The sequence below is a fragment of the Silurus meridionalis genome, chromosome 1, assembly GCF_014805685.1.
Source record: "Silurus meridionalis isolate SWU-2019-XX chromosome 1, ASM1480568v1, whole genome shotgun sequence".
In the NCBI taxonomy this organism is placed as follows: Eukaryota; Metazoa; Chordata; class Actinopteri; order Siluriformes; family Siluridae; genus Silurus; species Silurus meridionalis.
In genome coordinates, this window is record NC_060884.1 from 33,736,385 (window position 1) to 33,758,140 (window position 21,756).

General features: G+C 39.4%; 1 protein-coding gene across 3 annotated transcripts in view; it reads left to right on the forward strand.

Moving 5' to 3' along the window:
* Nucleotides 1-8,685, forward strand: part of oca2 (oculocutaneous albinism II) — a 113,847-nt gene extending 105,162 nt beyond the window's left edge. For all 3 annotated transcript variants that reach the window (XM_046853436.1, XM_046853614.1, XM_046853529.1), the window contains one exon: nucleotides 6,351-8,685. In XM_046853436.1, coding sequence (XP_046709392.1) covers nucleotides 6,351-6,438 — 88 coding nt within the window. In that variant the 3' untranslated portion in view covers nucleotides 6,439-8,685. The remainder of the gene's footprint in view (nucleotides 1-6,350) is intronic.
* The last annotated feature ends 13,071 nt before the right edge of the window (nucleotides 8,686-21,756 follow it).

Sequence of the window (21,756 nt, forward strand, 5' to 3'; positions counted from 1 at the left end):
GTTGCTTGAAGGAAAAAAATATAAAGAATGATAGAATGAAGAAAATAAGTCACAAAGAAAAGAATGAAAAAAAGAATGAAGTGAAAAATGACAGAAGGAAAGAAAGACTGAAGGACAGAAGGAAGGAAGGATGAAAGGAAGGAACTAAGGTAGGAAGGTAGGAAGGAGTAGAGAAAAAAATGAATGAATGAAGGAAGGAAGAAGGAAAGGAAAAAAGTAGGTAAGAGAATTGGTTGGTAAAGGATAAAGGAAAGAAGGACAGGAGGATGAAAAACGTGTATATACGACTCACATATTCTGCTGAATTCTGCTGCTCCAAACCACACACAGAAAAAGTCTTCTTTCTTTCTTCTGCTCCTGTTAGGGGTCACCACAGCGGATCATCTGTCTCTATTCCACTCTGTCCTCTTCATCTTCTTCTTTCATACCAACCACCTGCATGTCTTCTCTCAACACAGCCATAAACCTCCTCATTGACCTTCTTTTTTTCCTCCTTCCTCAACATTCTTCTACTGATATGCCCCATGTTCCTCCTCTGCACATGACCAAACCATCTCTCTCACCGTGTCTTCAAAACGTCCTACCTGCCTGGTCCTTCTAATAAACTTATTTCAAATCCTGTTTATACTCAATCCTCATTCACTCTCGATGAAAATCTCAGCATCTCCATCTCCACCTGCTGTCTTTTCATCTATGCCACTGTCTCAAAACCGTACAACGAAGGTCTCACCACCGTCTTCACACCAGGAGATAAAGTAGTGCAAAAAATGACATCTATTTACATACTTATTTTGTGCAGTGTCTCTACTAATAATGAATCTATTGGAGTATCTCCTGGTGCTGTGTTTTGTTCTATTTCATATTTTCTTCTCTAATTCATCTCCAAATTTATCCTGTGCCTAAAAATGCTTATTAAAATCTCCATATTCACCATAGAAGTTCCACCACATGCAAAACTCCTCCATAAAGCTCAGTAAAAATGTGTGTCTGAGCAGCGCATTCGTTAAACTGATCACCATCTACCTGTGTGTTCAAGGCTGTGAACTCACACCAACTCCTTCCAGCCAATCACAATCCAGCATTCACACCTGAACTCCTTCCAGCCAATCACAATCCAGCATTCACACCTGAACTCCTTCCAGCCAATCATAATCCAGCATTCACACCTGAACTCCTTCCAGCCAATTACAATCCAGCATTCACACCTGAACTCCTTCCAGCCAATCACAATCCACTATTCACACCTAAACTCCTTCCAGCCAATCACAATCCACTATTCACACCTGAACTCCTTCCAGCCAATCACAATCCACTATTCACACCTGAACTCCTTCCAGCCAATCACAATCCACTATTCACACCTGAACTCCTTTCAGCCAATCATAATCCAGCATTCACACCTGAACTCCTTCCAGCCAATCACAATCCAGCATTCACACCTGAACTCCTTCCAGCCAATCACAATCCACTATTCACACCTAAACTCCTTCCAGCCAATCACAATCCAGCATTCACACCTAAACTCCTTCCAGCCAATCACAATCCACTATTCACACCTGAACTCCTTCCAGCCAATCACAATCCACTATTCACACCTGAACTCCTTCCAGCCAATCACGATCCACTATTCACACCTGAACTCCTTCCAGCCAATCACAATCCACTATTCACACCTGAACTCCTTCCAGCCAATCACAATCCACTATTCACACCTAAACTCCTTCCAGCCAATCACAATCCACTATTCACACCTGAACTCCTTCCAGCCAATCACAATCCACTATTCACACCTGAACTCCTTCCAGCCAATCACAATCCACTATTCACACCTGAACTCCTTTCAGCCAATCATAATCCAGCATTCACACCTGAACTCCTTCCAGCCAATCACAATCCAGCATTCACACCTGAACTCCTTCCAGCCAATCACAATCCACTATTCACACCTAAACTCCTTCCAGCCAATCACAATCCAGCATTCACACCTAAACTCCTTCCAGCCAATCACAATCCACTATTCACACCTGAACTCCTTCCAGCCAATCACAATCCACTATTCACACCTGAACTCCTTCCAGCCAATCACAATCCACTATTCACACCTAAACTCCTTCCAGCCAATCACAATACAGCAATCACACTGACCAGGAGGTAATAAACAGTAACACACAACAGTATGATATAGATATTTTCACATGCATGTGTAGATAAGATCTCTCTTCAGTAGTGGCAGAACATCGTGCTCTTTGTCTAATTTCATGAACTGAACAGACTGTTGAGTATCAGTAGACGATTGCGTCTTTACTGCTGCTGCTGCTAAATAAGTGTCGAGTCACTTTTACTGTCGAAAATGAACTAAGAAGTCTTTAATACAGCGTCATTAACAGTCACTCCTGCTGATGGCTTTCACATAAACACCCATTCCTACAACAAACTGAATGAAGTGTGCTGTGGAGCAGTTTCCCATCGTTCACTGATTTACTCATCTATCTATCTATCTATCTATCTATCTATCTATCTATCTATCTATCTATCTATCTATCTATCTATCTATCTATCTATCTATCTATCTATCTATCTCTCTCTCTCTCTCTCTCTCTCTCTCTCTCTCTCTCTCTGTCTGTCTGTCTGTCTGTCTGTCTGTCTGTCTATCTATCTATCTATCTATCTATCTATCTATCTATCTATCTATCTATCTATCTATCTATCTATCTATCTATCTATCTATCTATCTATCTATCTATTTATTTATCTATTTCTGTCTGTCTGTCTGTCTGTCTGTCTGTCTGTCTGTCTGTCTGTCTATCTCAATGTGCATTACTATAGAGAACTCTAGATAAAGCTGTGATACATTATCAGTTCCTTGTATGATGTTCATCAAAATATATTCTACTGGTTTCACCTGAATAGTTTTAACCCCCAAAACATCTCAGCATCAGTTCACTGTATAAGTTATTAAATGTAAAATGTTTAAACCATTTGTCAGAATCTGTCATCTAAAATATCTATTCTACTTTTTATTGTAAATGTGTTGAAATGATGAATTGTGCAGTTGAATCTTGAATGTCACTGATGAAAGCGAGTGAACGACATCAGATCAACCAATAATCAACTCCTTCTCTAAAAGAGGTCAAAGGTGAATCTCATGAACCTTAAATTGGCGAATCACAGAATTACAAATTCTAAAAATAAATAAACAACCAGGAAACGAACGAACACTAAAAGAGTAAAAGTGTGAATCCTGTTCGGTCTCTTCAATCAATAATAAATCAAATAAATACATTTGTGCTGTTGAGATTCGTAAATGTGGTACAGAAGAAATTCAGCCTGATCAGGAAACACTGAATCTGTGCAGGGTCACACTGACATCATGATCTTGTCTGTAAAAAATAACAAAAGAACTCATCATTCTGATGGGACTGAGATGTTCTTTCACACAAATACTTACTTGAGGATTTTAAGAAAACTTTTGTAAGAAACTCAACGTGGTTTTGAGAAATGCACTTCGTGGTTTGCAAATATTAGGGAGGATTTCTAAAATGCTCCAATGACAATCCTATCAACATATGGTACAATTAGGGAATGATTGACAGTGGCCTCTGTGTTTTTTAACTCATTAAATTTAAAGTCACAGAAGCCCCGCCCCTTTTTACACCACGTCTACTGTAAGTAATGTATGGACTTGAGTCTGAAAGATGACATTGTGGAAAGTGTGGAAAGTTAAGGTCCCGAAATTTGTAAAAAAAAAAAAAAAATATGCTGCATTTTTCTGAAGAATCCTGGTGGATCCAAACTTCTTCCATTTACGCATGATGGAGGACACTGTGCTCATTGTGACCTTCAATGCTGCAGAAATCTTTCTGTCCCTCATCCCCAGATCTGTGTCTCAATGCAATCCTGTCTCAGAGGTCTACAGACAATTCCTTGGACTTCATGGCTTGGTTTGTGCTCTGAGATGCACTGAAAAACGTCCTACTGGAACACTGCGTAGTTAAATCGTGGACAGAGGGACGTTGAACGACGGCGATCTCGTTGCACGACCTCGTCATAATTACACTCTCGATGGAAGAACATCACCACGGGCGAGTGTATAAAAGGCTGTCCTGAAAATGTCTCTGAAAATAGATGACCATTATGAAGAGCATGAAAGCAGCGTACATCAGAGGGATGAAGGTTTTTCTCCAGCTTTCAAAAGTCGCTTTCAAACCCTGACATCTGCTCAGACATCAAACTCAGCACTCAGAAGTCCTTGTTATAAAGACCTTCAGTCCTGCTGATATTTAACCCTCATCACTTTAAGTTACAGCTAGAAAATGTATACTTTTTTCTTTTCTTCTTCTACTTATGAGCTGCTTTTCAATATGAAACCAGGGTTAACAAAGAATTAGCAAATATGAACAATGCCCAAAAGTATTGGCACACTCGACTGTTTGAGTTGTATGCGTTTTGTTTTCTGCAAATTGCCAGTTGAAGACACACAATTGCATCAGACCTCTTTAGATGTATTTGGAAGCTCCAACTCGGCTTAACACTGCAAACATCTTCATCTCACCTACATCAGTACCTGACTTTACTGATGCATTTGTGGCTGAATGAATCTCACACCAATATCCACAAAGTCTAGTGGAACATCTTCCCAGAAGAGTGGAGCGTAATATAATGGCGAATTGGGACTCGATGTGGAATGGAATGTTCAAAGAGCACATACGCAAGTAATCTTATGCTCAGGTGTCCACAGATCTTTGGCCGTGTGTCTTTAGGTCCCTTTATTTTTCTCTTGAATCATTTCAACAATATTCTGGAAGGTGAGAAGATTCCTGAGGAATGGAGAAGGAGTGTGCTGGTACTGATCTTTAAGAATAAGGGAGATGTGCAGACCTGCAGTAACTACAGGGGAATAAAGTTGATCAGTCACACCATGAAGTTATGGGAAAGAGTAGTGGAAGCCAGGCTGAGAGAAACAGTCTGTGAGCAACAGTATTGTTTTATGCTGAGGAAGAGCACCACAGATGCATTATTTGCTTTGAGGATGTTGATGGAGAAGTATAGAGAAGGTCAGAAGGAGTTGCATTGTGTGTTTGTGGATTTAGAGAAAGCGTACGACAGGGTGGAGAGAGGAGTTGTGGTATTGTATGAGGAAGTCTGGTGTGTCAGAGAAGTATGTGATCAGAAGATGCAGGACATGTATGAGGACAGTGTGACAGCAGTGAAGTATGCAGTGGGAATGACAGACTGGTTCAAGGTGGAGGTTGGGATCAAGGATCGGCTCTGAGCCCTTTCCTGTTTGCAATGGTGATGGACAGATTGAAGGACAAGGTCAGACAGGTGTCTCCACAGACTATGATGTTTGTGGATGATATTGTGATTTGTGGTGAGAGTAGGGAGCAGGTTGAGAAGAGCCTGGAGAGGTGGAGGTACACGCTGGAGAGAAGGGGAATGAAATTCAGTAGGAGTAAGACAGAGTACATGTGTGTGAATGAGAGAGAGGGCAGTGGAGGGGTGCGGTTGCAGGGAGAAGAGGTGGAGAAGGTGGAGGAGTTACTAAAAGACGGGGTGAAGCTGGAGGTAGCAGAGCTGAAGATGTTGAGATGTTCGTTGGTAGTGACGATGATGGACAGGTCTAGAAATGAGTTTTTTAGAGGGACAGAACATGTAGGACGTTTTTGGAGAACAGGTGAGATAAGATATACCCTTTATTCGTCCCACAGTGGGAAAATTTCTTTGTTACAGCAGCAAAGAAAAAAAAACTAAAATAAATGCAAATATATAAAAGAATAGACACATGCTATAGTATACAAGTATAAACACAAAGGGATGTGTGATTAAGATGGGGGTTTGATTGAGATGGGGGTGTGATTGAGATGGGGGTGTGATTGGGATGGTTTGGACATGTGCAGAGGAGGAACATGGGGTATATTAGTAGGAAAATAAGGATGGAGCCACCAGGGAAGAGGAAAAGAAGACCAAGAAAGAGGTTTATGGATGTGGTGAGTGAAGACATGCAGGTAGTTGGGGTGAAAGAGGCAGATTTAGAGGACAGGGGGGTATGGAGACGGATGATCCGCTGTGGCCCTAATGGGAGAAGCCGAAAGAAGAAGAAGAATATGGTTGGTTTTTTTTTTGTTTTTTTTTTTATATCAGGGGGTCCCTGACCCATGTCTCTATCGCCTGAGGGTTCCTTGACCTGAAAAACATTGAAGACTCTGTTCTTTGCTAATGTGTGTTTTTTAACATTTGAGGAAACAGAAGCATGTATGGGTGCTATAATCAGGGGCGCACATACTTATTGGCTCTGTTACAGTTTACAGTCCTCTACAATAGTTTTGCTGAACTCCTGTTCTGTTTTGCAGGTTGGGTTTCCCCATGATGGTGATGACGTGTACGATAGGCATGTGCTACCTCCTGGCCACTCACATAGGCCTCGGCTGGAACATCTAAATCTGCAGAACTGAACGAGGGACTGCACTGCGTCAGTGTGTGATTTCCAAGGAAGATGATGAAGATGATGAAGAGAAAACTTCAAATCATTGGAACAAGGGAACGCCTGCTGTGTTTTTCCACCGGTGCTATTACCATCATTAGTGTTATTTCCACTGTTACGTCGCAAATGTGGGAGGAGTTTCGGGACGTTTATGTTGTCACACTTGAGCCCCGCCCATTTGTTTTCTTTATGATATATCTATACTCGTTTTGTTTTTCGCACTTGTAACCACACTGCAATCCACCAGCACAAAAATGAATGTTTGCTCTAAGCGCAAGGTCTTCATGCTAACAATCGAACTGTCTTAGCTACATACAGTACACTTACCGCCCCTAGTGTGAACTCTGTCTTCACCTGACATAACCATGTATTAAACATGTCACGGCAGGTTATGGACATGTGCAGTGATGTGTTATAGTTATGACTAATTATCACAATGTAATTTAATCATTTAATCTAAGAACACATCTGCCTTGCTGGGAGATTGTCTGTTTATCACAATAAATTTCAGATTATTTTCAGATATTTTCCAAAAGTTAGGGGTCAGGGGTTAGGGTAGAGAGTTTAGGGATAAGGATTCGTTCTAAAACGTAGGGGTTGGTGTTAGGGTCAGGGGTTGGAGCCAGAGATTAGAGTTTGGAGTTAAAGGTTAAATGTAGGAGTTTGAGTGAGGGTCAGGGGTTAGGGTATTGATTTAAGTGTTAGGAGTTTAGGGTTTAGGGTTTAGGGTTAAGAATTGGTGGTAAAATGTAGAAGTTGGTGTTAGGGTCAGGGGTTAGAGATTGAGATTAAAGTTAAGGGTTAAATGTTGCGGTTCGAGTGAGGGTCAGGGGTTAGGGTTAGAAGTTAGGGTTTATGGTCAAGGGTTAGGGTTAGACACAAAGGTTTAGGGATAGGGCCAGGGGTTTGGTTTATATTTTATGGTTAAAAGATAAGGGTTGGAAGTTTAGGGTTAAGATTGCGGGTTAAGGGTCATTGGTTGGGGTTAAAGTTAGGATGAGGGTCAGGGGTAGGGTTAGTGTTTAGGGTTTATAGCCAAAGGTTAGGGTTGAACATCACGGTTTAGGGTTAAGGTCAGGTGATGGGGTTTAAACCTCATGGTATAGAGTTAAAGGTTATGAGTATAGGGTTAGAGGTTAGAGATAAAGATTTGTGTTTTACAAGAAATTATCTACTTAACTGTTCTACTTATTTCGACATACTTTAACCAATGTTTTCATTCCTTCCATCTTTCATTCAATCATTCCCTCTTCGTGCAGAATTGTCAGGATTTTTCCTTTTAAGAGAAATTTTGGAAACTGGACATAAAACTCCATAGCGCTGCATTGGGTAACCAGGAAGTGGCGATTTCGCATATGCACAAAACAAATTGTATTTCTGCTGTGGAGCGAGTAGCTACAACACTGTGCAAACTTTAGTTTCTTTATTATACCCCAGCCGGAGACTAAACAAACTTGCGGTCCGCCACTTATTTCGTCTGTGAGGGAACTCAGATCGTTACTATGTTCCGCACGTAAAAAGAATTACCTTTGGTACACGTGTGCACCAAAACGAAAGTCGTAAACTGAAACAGTTTGGTAGGAATACGTGTACCATTAAACCCTTATTAGACTGCCTAAATATCTTCTTACCATCACACGGTTCTTTTTATATAATTGTCTAAAAATGATTCTAGCTTCGTTTTAGTTTTTCAGGCCATCTGATGAAAGGGATTTTCATTTGTGCCTTGAAAAAACAGAGAAAATATGAACATGGAATAGGATTGATCACATTTTTTTCCTTCTGTCCTCTAATCCCCGTGAACTGCGGCGGATCAACTAATACGATATGATCTGCGGATAATATTGCGTCTGCTTTCGTCGTTTCACTTTTCCTTGATACAGGCGACTTTAATTACGGCAGGTTTAATGAAACTCGTAGCTCATAAAACAGACCTTCAGCTCATTTCATTTTTCCTTTGTTAATTTAAATGGCCCACATTGATGTACTTTATATTTCTAAATAGCCATGAATGCATTTCTCCATGTGTCCTTCACCACCTATGTTTCAGGCAGTAAACTGTTATTATAGATGAATGTTTTATAAATCCTGTACTCATTACACTGGAGCTGATAAGAAGTGGAAATTAAACCCAACTTATATTGTACTGTCAAACTGTTTCCTGTTTATATAAGTGCATAGACTAGATTCCACTTTTATATAAAAGTGTATAGAAACCAAACCAGATCTTATAATTATTTATACTTACTTATTAATGTTTCTGTGATGAGCTTCTTTTCATTTCCATTTACAGCATTTATAGGGACTTAAAATGATCATAGTTAAACAACTGTGCAGCTGGAGGTTAAGGGCTAGTTAAGGGCTAGAAACCAATAGTTAGCTAGTTTAGCAATATCAGTAGTCAGCCAGTTAATGAGAATAGTAGTTAGCTAGTTAAAAAAGCAGTAGTCATCTAGTTAATGAAATTAATCACTTGCTAGTTAATAAAATTGAGAGTTATCTGATAACTATGACTGTTAGTTAGCAAGTTTTAAAATTTGCAGTAAGCTGGTTAATGCTATCAGTCGGCTAGTTAATAAAACCGGTAACCAGCTAATTAATGAGATTAGTACATTACATTTTACATGTATAACATTTCACAGACACCCTTATACTTATCCAGAGCCACTTACGTTTATCTCATTCATACAGCTGAGAAGCTTCACCAACCAGGGATAATGTTATGGCATTATAATAACGCTGATCATCTCTTCATCATGGCTCCTGTTAGTGGTGGATATATTTATTAACCAGCAAGGGAACATTTTGTCCTTAAATTTGATGTGTTAGAAGCAAAAAAAAATTGGCAAGCGCAAGGAGCGAGTTTGACCGCAATAAATTGGCGACAGAGTCGTGGGCGGCCGAGGCTCATTGATGCACGTGGGGAGTGAAGGCTGGTCTGTGTGGTCCGATCCAACAGACGAGCTCCTGTAGCTGAAACTGCTGAAGTTCTTGATGTTAATGATCGATGGATCATGACTGTTGTGACAGCAAAAGGGGGAAAAACACAATATTAGGCAGGTGGCCTAATAGATCATTGGTAGTGAAATGGTTAATAATAGAAAGAAAAAAAAGAAAGATAGATAGATACCAGGGGCTTGAACCCCTGACCTTCCAATCAGTACCCAAGCACCTTAACCACTCTGCTACTTCCCTAGTCAGCCAGTAAGTAAGATTGCTAGTCAGCTAGTTTAGTTTTATTAGGTTTTTAGTGGGTTAAAAATGGGGTCTGAGGCTCTGGAAAGCACCAAGCTGCCTGCATGTAGCTATGATGTTTGGCTAAATGTTAAAATGTCAATTCCTCTCAGACACAGAATCCTCAGCAGAACCACAGATGGCAAGAGAAGGTCAAAGCAGTGGAAACATCTGCCAAGCTTTCACTTGTCATCATGAAATAATGCTTAAACTCAATTCCATGCTAAAATGAGTTAAAATGGTGTAACCTCAGGCTGTCGTCCAGCACAACTTTATTCCACCGATACAAAGAACGTTCATGATGATGATCCAAAAAGCCATTTTTTGATTAATAATCAGCATGGATATTGTGATGTATACTAAAATGCTTAATGTTCTATACATTCCTTTTATTCACTAGAAAATAGTAATTAGTATTAATACTCTTACATTTTTTTTAAATATCAATTTTAATACTCAGGAGGTCCCCTGGTGGTCTAGTGGTTAGGATGCGGTGCTCTCACCTTTCTCTTCCTACACTCCACGTTTAGGTTTTATAATAAATAAACACTATAAGTATCTTTAGGCTTAATGGCTGTCCCCTTCAAATGCTCCTGTCTTTAATAAAGAACTCATTTAGACTAGCATTAGGATCTGGGAGCGAGCACTTAATAAGTTCCTCGGAGGTTTAGGTTTTGTTTTTAACTGCTGTAGTGTATCATTTAGTTTGGTCTGTGACAGTAATAGGGATTAAACTGCAATAAAGCAAACACCAGAGGTGCAAAACTTCTGACTAGCATTCTATATTATAATAATAATATCAATGCACAAAATGTATACTGTACACACACATACTTACCCATTACACTGACAAAATGAAGTTTCCCTACAGTCTCTTCTCGGGTTCACTGTTTTTCTTGGTTTTTTTTTTAGCATTTTAATTCATGTTTTAAGAACCATAGCAAGTGCCAAATCACTGGGGAAAATAGGACTGTGTCTTCTTCTTCTTCTGGCTGCTCCCATTAGTGCATTAATCCACAGTAGATCATCTGTCTCCATACCCCCCTGTCCTCTACATCTGCTTTTTCACACCAACAATCTGCATGTCCTCCCTCATCACATCCATAAACCTCCTCCATGACTTTCCTCTTTTCCTCCTTCCTAGTGGCTCCATCCTCATCATTCTCCTACTGATATACCCCACGACCCTCCACCACACATGTCCAAACCATCTTAATTCCCCCATACTGCAACAACAGAGACATTACCTGCAGGATGTTACCTCTAGACACCCCATACTGGACCAAAAGAGACATTACTTGCAAAAAGTTACCTCTAGACCCCCTATACTAGACCAACAGTGACATTACCTGCAGGATGTTACCTTTAGACCCCCCATGCTGGACCAACAGAGACATTACCTGCAGTATGTTACCTCTAGACCCACATAATGGACCAACAGAGACATTGCCTGCAGGATCTTACCTCTTTACCTACCATACTGGACCAAGAGAGACATTACCTGCAGGATGTTACATCTAGACCCCCATACTGGACCAACAGAGACATTACCTGAAAGATGTTACATCTAGACCCCCCATACTGCACCAACAGAGACATTACCTGCAGTATGTTACCTCTAGACCCACATAATGGACCAACAGAGACATTGCCTGCAGGATCTTACCTCTTTACCTACCATACTGGACCAAGAGAGACTACCTGCAGGATCTTACCTCTAGACCCACCATACTGGACCAACAGAGACATTACCTGCAGGATGTTACCTCTAGACCCCCCATGCTGAACTAACAGAGACATTACCTGCAGGATGTTACCTCTAGACCCACTATACTGGACCAACAGAGACATTACCTGCAGTATGTTACCTCTAGACCCCCCATACTGGACCAACAAAAACATTGCCTGCAGGATCTTACCTTTTTACATACCATACTGGACCAAGAAAGACATTACTTGCAGGATGTTACCTCTAGACCCCCCATACTGGACCAACAGAGACATTACCTGAAGGATGTTACATCTAGACCCCCCATACTGCACCAACAGAGACATTACCTGCAGTATATTACCTCTAGACCCCCATACTGGACCAACATAGACATTACCTGCAGAATGTTACCTCTAGACCCCCTATACTGGACCAACAGAGACATTAACTGCAGTATGTTACCTCTAGACCCCCAAACTGTACCAACAGAGACATTACCAGCAGGATGTTACTTTTAGACCTTTCATACTGGACCAACAGAGACATTACCTGCAGTATGTTACCTCTAGACCCCCAAACTGTACCAACAGAGACATTACCAGCAGGATGTTACTTCTAGACCTTTCATACTGGACCAACAAAGACATTACCTGCAGTATGTTACCTCTATACCCACCATACTGGACTAACAGAGACATTACCTGCAGGATGTTACCTCAAGACCCCCCATACTGCACCAACAGAGACATTACACCGAAGGATGTTACCGCTATACACCATACAGACCCCCTATACTTTTTCCAGCAGAGACAATAACTCAAGAATGTTACCTCTAAACCCCCTATTTTTGACCAACAGGATGTTACCTGTTGGACAAAATCTCTATACTTAAATAGTTAGAGGGGCTGTGCATTTAGGACATCTTGTAGACAGGGTAAGAGAGGATAGATTGGGATGAATAGGTCAAAAAATGCTGAGGAAGGAGGAAAAGAGGAAGACCAAGGAGGAGGTTTATGGATGTGGTGAGGGAAGACATGCAGGTAGTTGGTTTGAAAGAGGCAGATGTAGAGCACTGGGGGGTATGAAGACAGATGATCCGCTGTGGCACCCCCTAATGGGAGCAGCCGAAAGAAGAAGGTGAATAAGAAGCAGATCAACATTATTTGCAGGAGCGTTCCTAAAGACCCCTACTTTGGAATAACAATTACATAATCTTAAGGATGTTTACACCTTTATACCTACTGTATCCATAATGGAGTAACAGTGATGCTACCGTCAAAACGTTAGTTCTAGACGACTAGCCAACCGGGTGCAAGCATGATCGAATTCATGATCTCATTGCTGATATACTGAATGTCCAATTGGGCATAATTTATTAGCCTGACTTTTTCAATGTCTCAAGAGCAATGATGCAGATTTGATCACATCTGCAAAAGAGAACTCTAGATTTTCTGTAATCTCACATCTGCTTTCTGGGATGGATTCCAGGCTGTGAAGTTCGAGGTCATCTATTTAAAGAGTTACATTTCTGATGATAAGAGCTTTGCTGGAACATGTGGTAGATTTTTTCAGTTGGTGTTGTGGATGCCCTTAAGCGTTTCATTATTGAAAGGAAGGACAAGATGTTTCTGAACGCATCAATCTTTTGATAGGTTCCTCCATGAAACAAGTCTAAGTGCCGGAAAATACACAGCAATAAGAAGCTTCTAAAAACATGATATTCTGTAATCTAATTAAGGGAAGTAATAGAACACTCTTAGACTTTTTATTCACTCTATTCTCAGTAATTTGGTTATAATACAAAGTCCAAATTCAGTCGTGTTTAGGCAGCTTCTATCTCCGAGTTTCAGCAGCTCACTTTTTATGGTTTCTGTCTTTTTTTCTACCTGCTTGTCTTTGATCGGCCCAACATTCGGTCTGATATTTCGTAGTCTTATCCGCGAGAGGAGCGAGAGGAGGAATCGCGGCTTTTACACTTTGATCTTCCGTGAGGCATGTAAATGTGTGCTAGAGTTGTTTTGCTTTTGCTTCTTCTTTTCCTTAGGGACTTTCACGTGACGCAAGATTGCGATAGTTCTGAACTATTCGAGTTTTATTCTCTTTTCTACTTTATGAAAATAATTTATTGCTGTTTTTTCTTTCCTACTTGCTAATATAAAAATGAAAATTGTTCAGACCATCACTGCGCTCTGTGGATCTATCTGTCTGTCTATTTGATCCATCCATCCATCCATCCATCCATCCATCCATCCGTGGATATATTGGTCTGACTGATGCTTATTAAAATTGATGCTACCTAAGAAACATTTTTGGTCTTTGATTTCATGATCCAGTAGAAGTTAAATAATAAACACCAATTATAATGTCTTGATTTTAATTCTCCTTAAATATTTAAAGTATTTGTTTTGTCCGCTTGCCTACATACACTATGGAAAAAAGTATTGGGACACCTGACTTTTCCAGCCATATGGGATTCTTCCCCAAACTGTTGGAGGCACACAATTGTGTAGGACGTCTTTGGATGAGGTAGCATGAGATTCTTCTTTCACTTAAACTAGGAGACCCAAACATATTCCAGTATAACAATGCCACTGTGCACAAAGCCAGATCCATAAAGCTATGTGTTGGAGTGGAAGATCTCTTGCTATAGAGCTCCAACTCTATTAAACACCTTTGGGATGGATGTAAACACACTGACTGCACCCCAGGAACCACCTCACCTTCTCACCTACATCAGTACCTGACTTTACTAACACCATTGTGGCTGAAAGAATCTCCACAAATCTCCAAAAAATCTAGTCGGACATCTTCCCGGAAGAGTGGAGCTTATTGTAACAGCAAATATATACACAATGTGGAATAAGATGTTCAAAAAAAGCACAAACTCATCTTATGGTTCTCAAACTTTTGTCTATGTTGTGTTAGTGACAACAGGAAGTAACTAAAATTTCACACAGCATTTAAATAAAATTAAATTGGAGATAAACATAAAAATAAATGTAGAAAATTGGCAATTGTTGTGTAATAAAAGGAATAAAAATAATCAGAAAAAAAAATATAAAAAAATAATAATATAAAGAAGAATCACTAATTCTGCTTTACAGTTTTCATCCTTACTTGATCATGTGTAATGCAGAAATGGGAAATGAGGAAAGCAGTCATTAATTTGTATGGTTCTAGAATGTGTGTTATAGTGCCTGTCTTTTGTCCCAGCGAGACAGATACTGTAATTGTCCCTTCAGCTCTGTGACCAAAACGTCACATCCCTCAATGAAACTGTCGTCTAATTTCCATGGCCTTGCTCCCACTGTGATGCTACATCCCGCCCAGGCCTGTATTAATTATAATAGGATTAAATAGGTTATGTCAACTGTAATTAAGAAGCTGACTCAGTCACCGACTTCTCAATAAAACAGACTCGGCTTCTGACTAGGCCAAGTAATAAAACACCATTTGACCTTTTGAACGGTGACATTTAAAGTTTGACATGCATGCGGCATGTGTCTGGAGCAGGACGTAGCCCTGACATAGCCAAACTTTCACACAGTATAATTATAATTGTATCTTTATAATAAGTTTCTTTATAAAAAAAACTTTGTGCCAAACCGACTAGTTGTTTCGAGTGAAATAATAATATTCTTATAATGCTGAAACATGCTAAGTTGCTACATTTATCATTTTATTTACTAATATTATTTATTACACACAATTTTTTTTGCTCACTAGTTGACGAAGTACAAAAACCAGGAAAAGTAGAGATTCTCTTGGTAAAATGTGACTCCAGTAAAAGTAAAAGTGTAAAGTACTATGATTTATTATAACTATAATGTTCCTATTATCATTTCAAGACTCTTTACTTATTCACCTCAATTTATGTGTAAAGACTCGAATGTGACTCTCAGCACACTGATCTATTAATAGATTGATATTAATGACTCAAACACTGATTGATTTCTATTACAATCATCATGAACCAAAGATGATATGTAAATGAGGTCACGTGTGTTGTAGATACACCAAGTGCCAATCAGAACACGTGTAAAACAGAGCGTGCGCTCGATCCTGATTGGTGACTCGCTGCGTGTTTCACCAGTTATGTTTTTATCTTCATTAATAAAAAGAAACGACTGATTTCACTAAATGCAGTTAAATAAAAAGATATTTAAGTAAAAAAAAAGATATTTGACTTTGAAATGTAAAAGTAAAAAAAGTCTCCCTAAATGGAAACACTTCAGTAAAGTACAGATACGTGAAAAAGCTACTTAAGTACATTCAAGAATTCCATTTACTTCGTTACTGTTCACCACTGCTTTTGTAACATGCAATTTTTCCGACACAAAATGTTTTTAAATCTAAAATCTAGCTGTTTAACAAACATCTTTACTAAACATACGTAATTCTTAGCTTAGACTTTGTTAGTTTTGGACTGTAAACACAAATTAGATTTAATTGAATTTAATTGCTGTTTATTGGGAATTTTGTAAAAAATAAAAACCTGCTGCAGCCATCATTATTCTAGGTACTAATAAAGAGCCTGTACCTTTAATAAAAATGACCATTGGAATATTAAAGAGGAAAATGTTACTTGGGTAATATCAGATTTGATCTCTGGCTGGTGGACCTTGGACTAACTGGAACTTGTTTATGCTTCTGCTAGAACATCCAGACAGCAAGGTGTTACAATAGATTGACTAATCATTTAATAAGATTTAATTTCACTGTCTCTCAATTGTATAAATCTGAGAAAATCCACAAAAGAGACTGGAATCACACCAGAGTTATTCACTGCAGCATTTGGTGTAACATCTAGCTGCCTGTGCTAATAATAAAAGTATGTCTGTCTTGTCAGAATTAAGGAGAAAGAATGTTCCAATACGCATTCCTTAACTCTATTAAGCTGGTGTCTGTCGCTTGGCATCTTCTTGCTGAAATATCTAGCTTGGTGTATCAGCATAGCATCGGGACTTTACACTTTAATTTATATAAATCAAATTCAACCACATTGTTAGAATTTATTCAGAGTTTCTTATGATATCCAGGTTGCTGTTTGCCTATAAATTATATTAAACATTCACATCCGACGTTATATCACTGACATTTACAAGCTTATACATATTTATAGTTTTCTGCATTAAGTGGAATAGATACAGAAGAGAAAATAAAAAAACTGCAGATTCCCAGCATGCAAAGAGAACATATATATATATACATACACGCTAGAATTGTAATGTAATGAAAGCAGATTAAATATTCACTAATTCTGAGTCATACATGAGGTCAAATCTATTTGTTTTAATATATTACAGATCCAGACATCTTAATGATTCACCCAGGGAAGTAAAAAATACACTATATTTCCAAAAGTATTGGGTCACCTGCTCTTTCACGTTATATGTGGTTCTTTTTTAAACTGTTACCACAAATCTGGAGGTGCTCAATTGTACAGGACGTCTTTAGATGGTGCTATAATCAAATTTTGCATTCGCTTGAACCTGGAAACCCAAACCTGTTCTAGCATGGCAATGCCCCTGTGCACAAAGTGAGCTCCTTGAAGATCTGGTTTACATGCTTTGAAAAGGAAGATCTTTGAGCTCTGATCTCATCCCTACTGAAACCCTTTGGGATGAATGTGAACTCTGACTGCACCCCAGGTCTCCTCACCTACATCAGTACCTGCCTTTCATAACACCCTTGTGTCTGATGACCACAAATATCCATACGCTCACTTCAAAATCTAGTGGAACATCTTCCCAGAAGAGTGGAGGGAATTAGAAGAGCAAATTAGGATGAAATGTGGAATGGAAGGTTTAAAAATCACATACCGAACTTATGACCAGGTGTCCCTATACTTTTGGAAATATAATGTATGTAGTATAAATAACAAGAAAATAAATAACCCCGGCTTGTCAAGTTACACTGAAACAACAAAGCACCAACTGTCTTAAAGGTCTCTAGAAAAAAAAAAAAAAAATTTCTCCTTTTGATTCCATTTGAGCAAAACTGAGGTGATATGACACAAAAATGTTGGGATGCCTGACTTTTAGAGCCAGAACTTTTGAAACAAAGGTCAAGGCACATATTTTTACAGGACGTCTTTGGATGTGTTTGGTAGCATAACATTTTTTTCTCATAATTCGAACTATGAGACCCAAATCTGTTCCAGCATGACACAAAGTGCACAAAGCCAGATCCATGCAGGGTTTACTTTACATGGAGTAGAAGATCTCCTGCTATAGAATCTTGTTGAACACCTCTCTTTGGATCTATCTGACTGTGTATTTGTTTTTGTTTATGACTGTGGATCTTTCCATCCATCCATGCACCCATCCATCCATCCACCCATCCATCCACCCATCAATCCATCCATTCATCCATTCATCCATCCATCCATCCATCCATCCATCCATCCATCCATCCATCCATCCATGCACCCATCCATCCATCCATCCATCCATCCATCCATCCATCCATCCATCCATCCATCCATCCGTCCATCCATTCATCCATCCATGCACCCACACACCCTCCCATCCATCCATCCACGCATCCATCCATCCATGCACCCATACACTCACCCATCCATCCATTCATCCATCCATCCATGCACCCATACACCCATCCATCCATCCATCCATCCATCCATCCATCCATCCATCCATCCATCCATTTATATCTACAACTTTACATGCACTTGTGGATGTATCGGTCTGACTGTCTGCTTGTCTGTCTGATGCTGTTTAAAAATATTGTCACCTCAGAAATATTTTTGTATGTAATGTAATATTGTAATGTGATAATTAGAATATTTTAAAACTAAATTTATTTATCTTTGATGTTTTTTTTTTTGTATAATTAAAAAAAAAAATAAAAATATTTGCGATCCACCATTAATTAGCGGACCCCCTGCAGTACTGCCGCGGACCCCCTAGGGGTCGCAGACCCCCGGTTTAAGACCTAGCCAAGTTTAAAGTATTTCCTTTGTTTTGTACTGGAACACTTGACTTTTCCATCTAGATGTAGTTCTTCTTAAAACTGTTAAAGACATTTGTATTGGATGTATTTGGCAACCTGGAATGTTCTTTTTACTTGAAGATCTGCTTTATGGGTTTGGAGTGGAAGATCATTTGCTATAGAGCTTTATCTCACCTAAATCTCTACCTGACTTTACTAACAGCCTTATGTCTAAACGAATCTCCACAAAATCCAGTGGAACATCTTCCCAAAAGAGTGGAGCTCATTATAAGAGCGAATGGGGATTAAAAAATGGATTGGGATGTTCATGAAAAAATCTTAATATCAGGTTTCCCTGAATGTTTGTTTAAATAGTATAATAGAATGAATGGATTATTTTAAACTTGCAGTAGTTTCTGAGCTTCTTCTGACCAATAGGAATCCTGAAAATTGCATTAAAACACATTCAGTGTGTGTTTGTGGACATGGGTTTTATTTTGTTCACACGAAAGACATGATCCTGTATAGATGTGGGTATTAAGATCAGCTTGTGGTAATGTCGAGCTGAAGAAAATCATCCCCAAACTCATGGATCAGATCCACTGTTTCATTAACACACACACACACACACACACGCACACACACACACACACACACACACACAGTTTCTGATATTCTGCTGAGAATTGAAATGAATCTCCAGCACCTGTAGCAGTTTGAGGTGTTTCCTTCACACTCCTGCTGCTTACCCAGGGTGCTCTGCGCTCTCGTCTCCATGGCGACAGCGATGACATGTCACAGAGCATCTTTTCCTCTTGTTGTGATGAGGTTCTTGTTTTTGGTGTGAGGCGGCTTTGACTCACAACAGCCGCCTGTGTGTCTGTAGCGGGAGAATAAAATCTACACTCGAAACCAAGTTACTGTACTGATAGTGAACCAATTATGGTCCAAGCAAAAACCATCACCTGAGGAACCTGGGGTCTGTCTGGGAATGTTCACTTAATAGGCTCGAGTCATTTCATTTGCACGTGTAAATCCATTTTCATGTCATTCCAATTGCATGAGTAATTTCAGTTGTATGAGTCACTCCAAATTCATAAATCACTCCTTTTGCACGAGTCAATCCAATCGCACGAGTCATTCCTTTTGTACGAGTCATTTCAATTGGACGAGTCATTCCTTTTGCACGAGTCAATCCAATCGTATGAGTCATTCCTTTTGTACGAGTCATTTCAATTGGACGAGTCATTCCTTCTGTACAAGTCATTTTAATCGTGTGAGTCATCCCTTTTGCCCGAGTCATTTCAATCGAACGAGTCATTCCTTTTGCAAGAGTCACTTCAATCGTACAAGTTATTCCTTTTGCACGAGTCATTTCAATCATACGAGTCATTTCTTTGCACGAGTCATTTCAATCGTACGAGTCATTCCCTTTGCAATAATCATTTCAATCGTACGAGTCATTCCTTTTGCACGAGTCAATCCAATCGCACGAGTCATTCCTTTTGTACGAGTCATTTCAATTGGACGAGTCATTCCTTTTGCACGAGTCAATCCAATCGTATGAGTCATTCCTTTTGCATTAATCATTTCAATCGTACGAGTCATTCCTTTTGCACGAGTCAATCCAATTGTGCGATTCATTTATTTTGCACAAGTCATTTCAGTCGAACGAGTCATTCCTTTTGCACGAGTCATTTCAGTCGAACGAGTCATTTCTTTGCACGAGTCAATCCAATTGTACGAGTCATTCCTTTGCACGAGTCATTTCAATCTTTAAAACCATTCCGATTTCACGTCATTCCATTTTAACAAATCATTCCATTCTTACAAGTCATTTGTTTTTGCTTCATTCAAAGTACACGAGTCCTTTTTCTTTGCACGAGTCTTTTTTGCACCTCTATCTCTTTCTACATTTTTATCCCATTATAGTTACATTAACACTCTTTCTGTCTCCCTCTCTCTCTTTCCCTCCCACCCTCTTTGATCTTCTCTTTCTTTCCCCATCCTTCTTTTTCTTCGTCTTTTTATTTTCCGTTACTTTCCTTAAGTCTTATCTCTCTTCTTGTTTCCCTTTCTCCCACATCTCTCTCCATCTCTTTCTCTCTTTCCCTCTGTTATTTTCCCTCTCATTCACTATCTTCCATCTTTTTTTTCTCTCTCTCATTTTTTTGTCTTTCTCCCTGTCTTGTTTTTCTCCCTCTTTCTCTCCCTTATGACATAACAACTTCCCCAGTCCGTAACCTCCTTCTAAATAAACATCTCACTGATTGCACATGCAAAAAAAATAAAACACCTGGAAGCCATTTGATTTAGTTGCTATAGAAACGACAACGTTTTACAACGAGCACATCAGTATGAACCTTCACCGCTATAGAGAATGAATCAACATCCGAGCAATCAGAATCCAGAATCTGAATTGACAATAATGCAGCACTGGTCTGTTGTATTCTACAGAAATGAATAATAAACACACCTGCAATGTGTAAACAATGTTCCACTGATAATCAGGAATGCTGTCAAAAGTATTGGGACACCCGACTTTTCCAGCCATCTGTGGTTTGTCTCCAAACTTTTAGCACAATGTTGGAGGAACACAAACATATCTGACATCTTTGGATGAAACGTTCCCTTTATTTGAATTTGGAGATCCAAGCCTGTTCCCCTGTGCACAAAGCCAGCTCCATGAAGATCTGCTTTCCATGGTTTGGAGTGGAAGATCTCCTGCTATAAACTTTTGGGGATGAATATGAACACTGACTGCACTCTCAGGCCTCCTCACATCCATCAGAACCTGACTTTACTGTGTGGCTGAATGAATCTCCATGTAATCTAGTGGAACATCTTCCAGGGAAAGTGGAGCTCTTTATACCAGCAAATAAGCACTAAATATGGGATGAGATTTTCGAAAAGAAAAACATACCAATCTTATGCTCAGGTGTCCACAACCTTTGGCCATACAGTGCCTTTTTACTGCTTTTACGCTGCACCTGCTTCTTAATCTCTTCAAATGTATGGAGCAACTGACTTGCAAAATTCTTGAAGATGTACAAGATGTTTTCTTCAGAAGGATAAAAAAAAGGCAGATAAGCCTGTGACATCTGTTTATCAGAGAGCAGCTGTGAGAAGAAATCCTTCCTAAAATCCTCCCTGGTCAGGTCAGAGGGACGTCTTGGATCTCCACAGCATTACTTGGCACACGTCTGAGAGAAAGAGTGACATTTAGAAAACATGAGTCGCAAAAAATTAGATTTTAGAGAATAAAATATATATATATATTTGAAGCGATTGGCCAGGCAGAGGAACCGAGCTGGGAAGGATGTGCTGCAAGTTAGAGCAATAAAGGATGCAGATGGAAATGTGTTGACTAGTGAGGAGA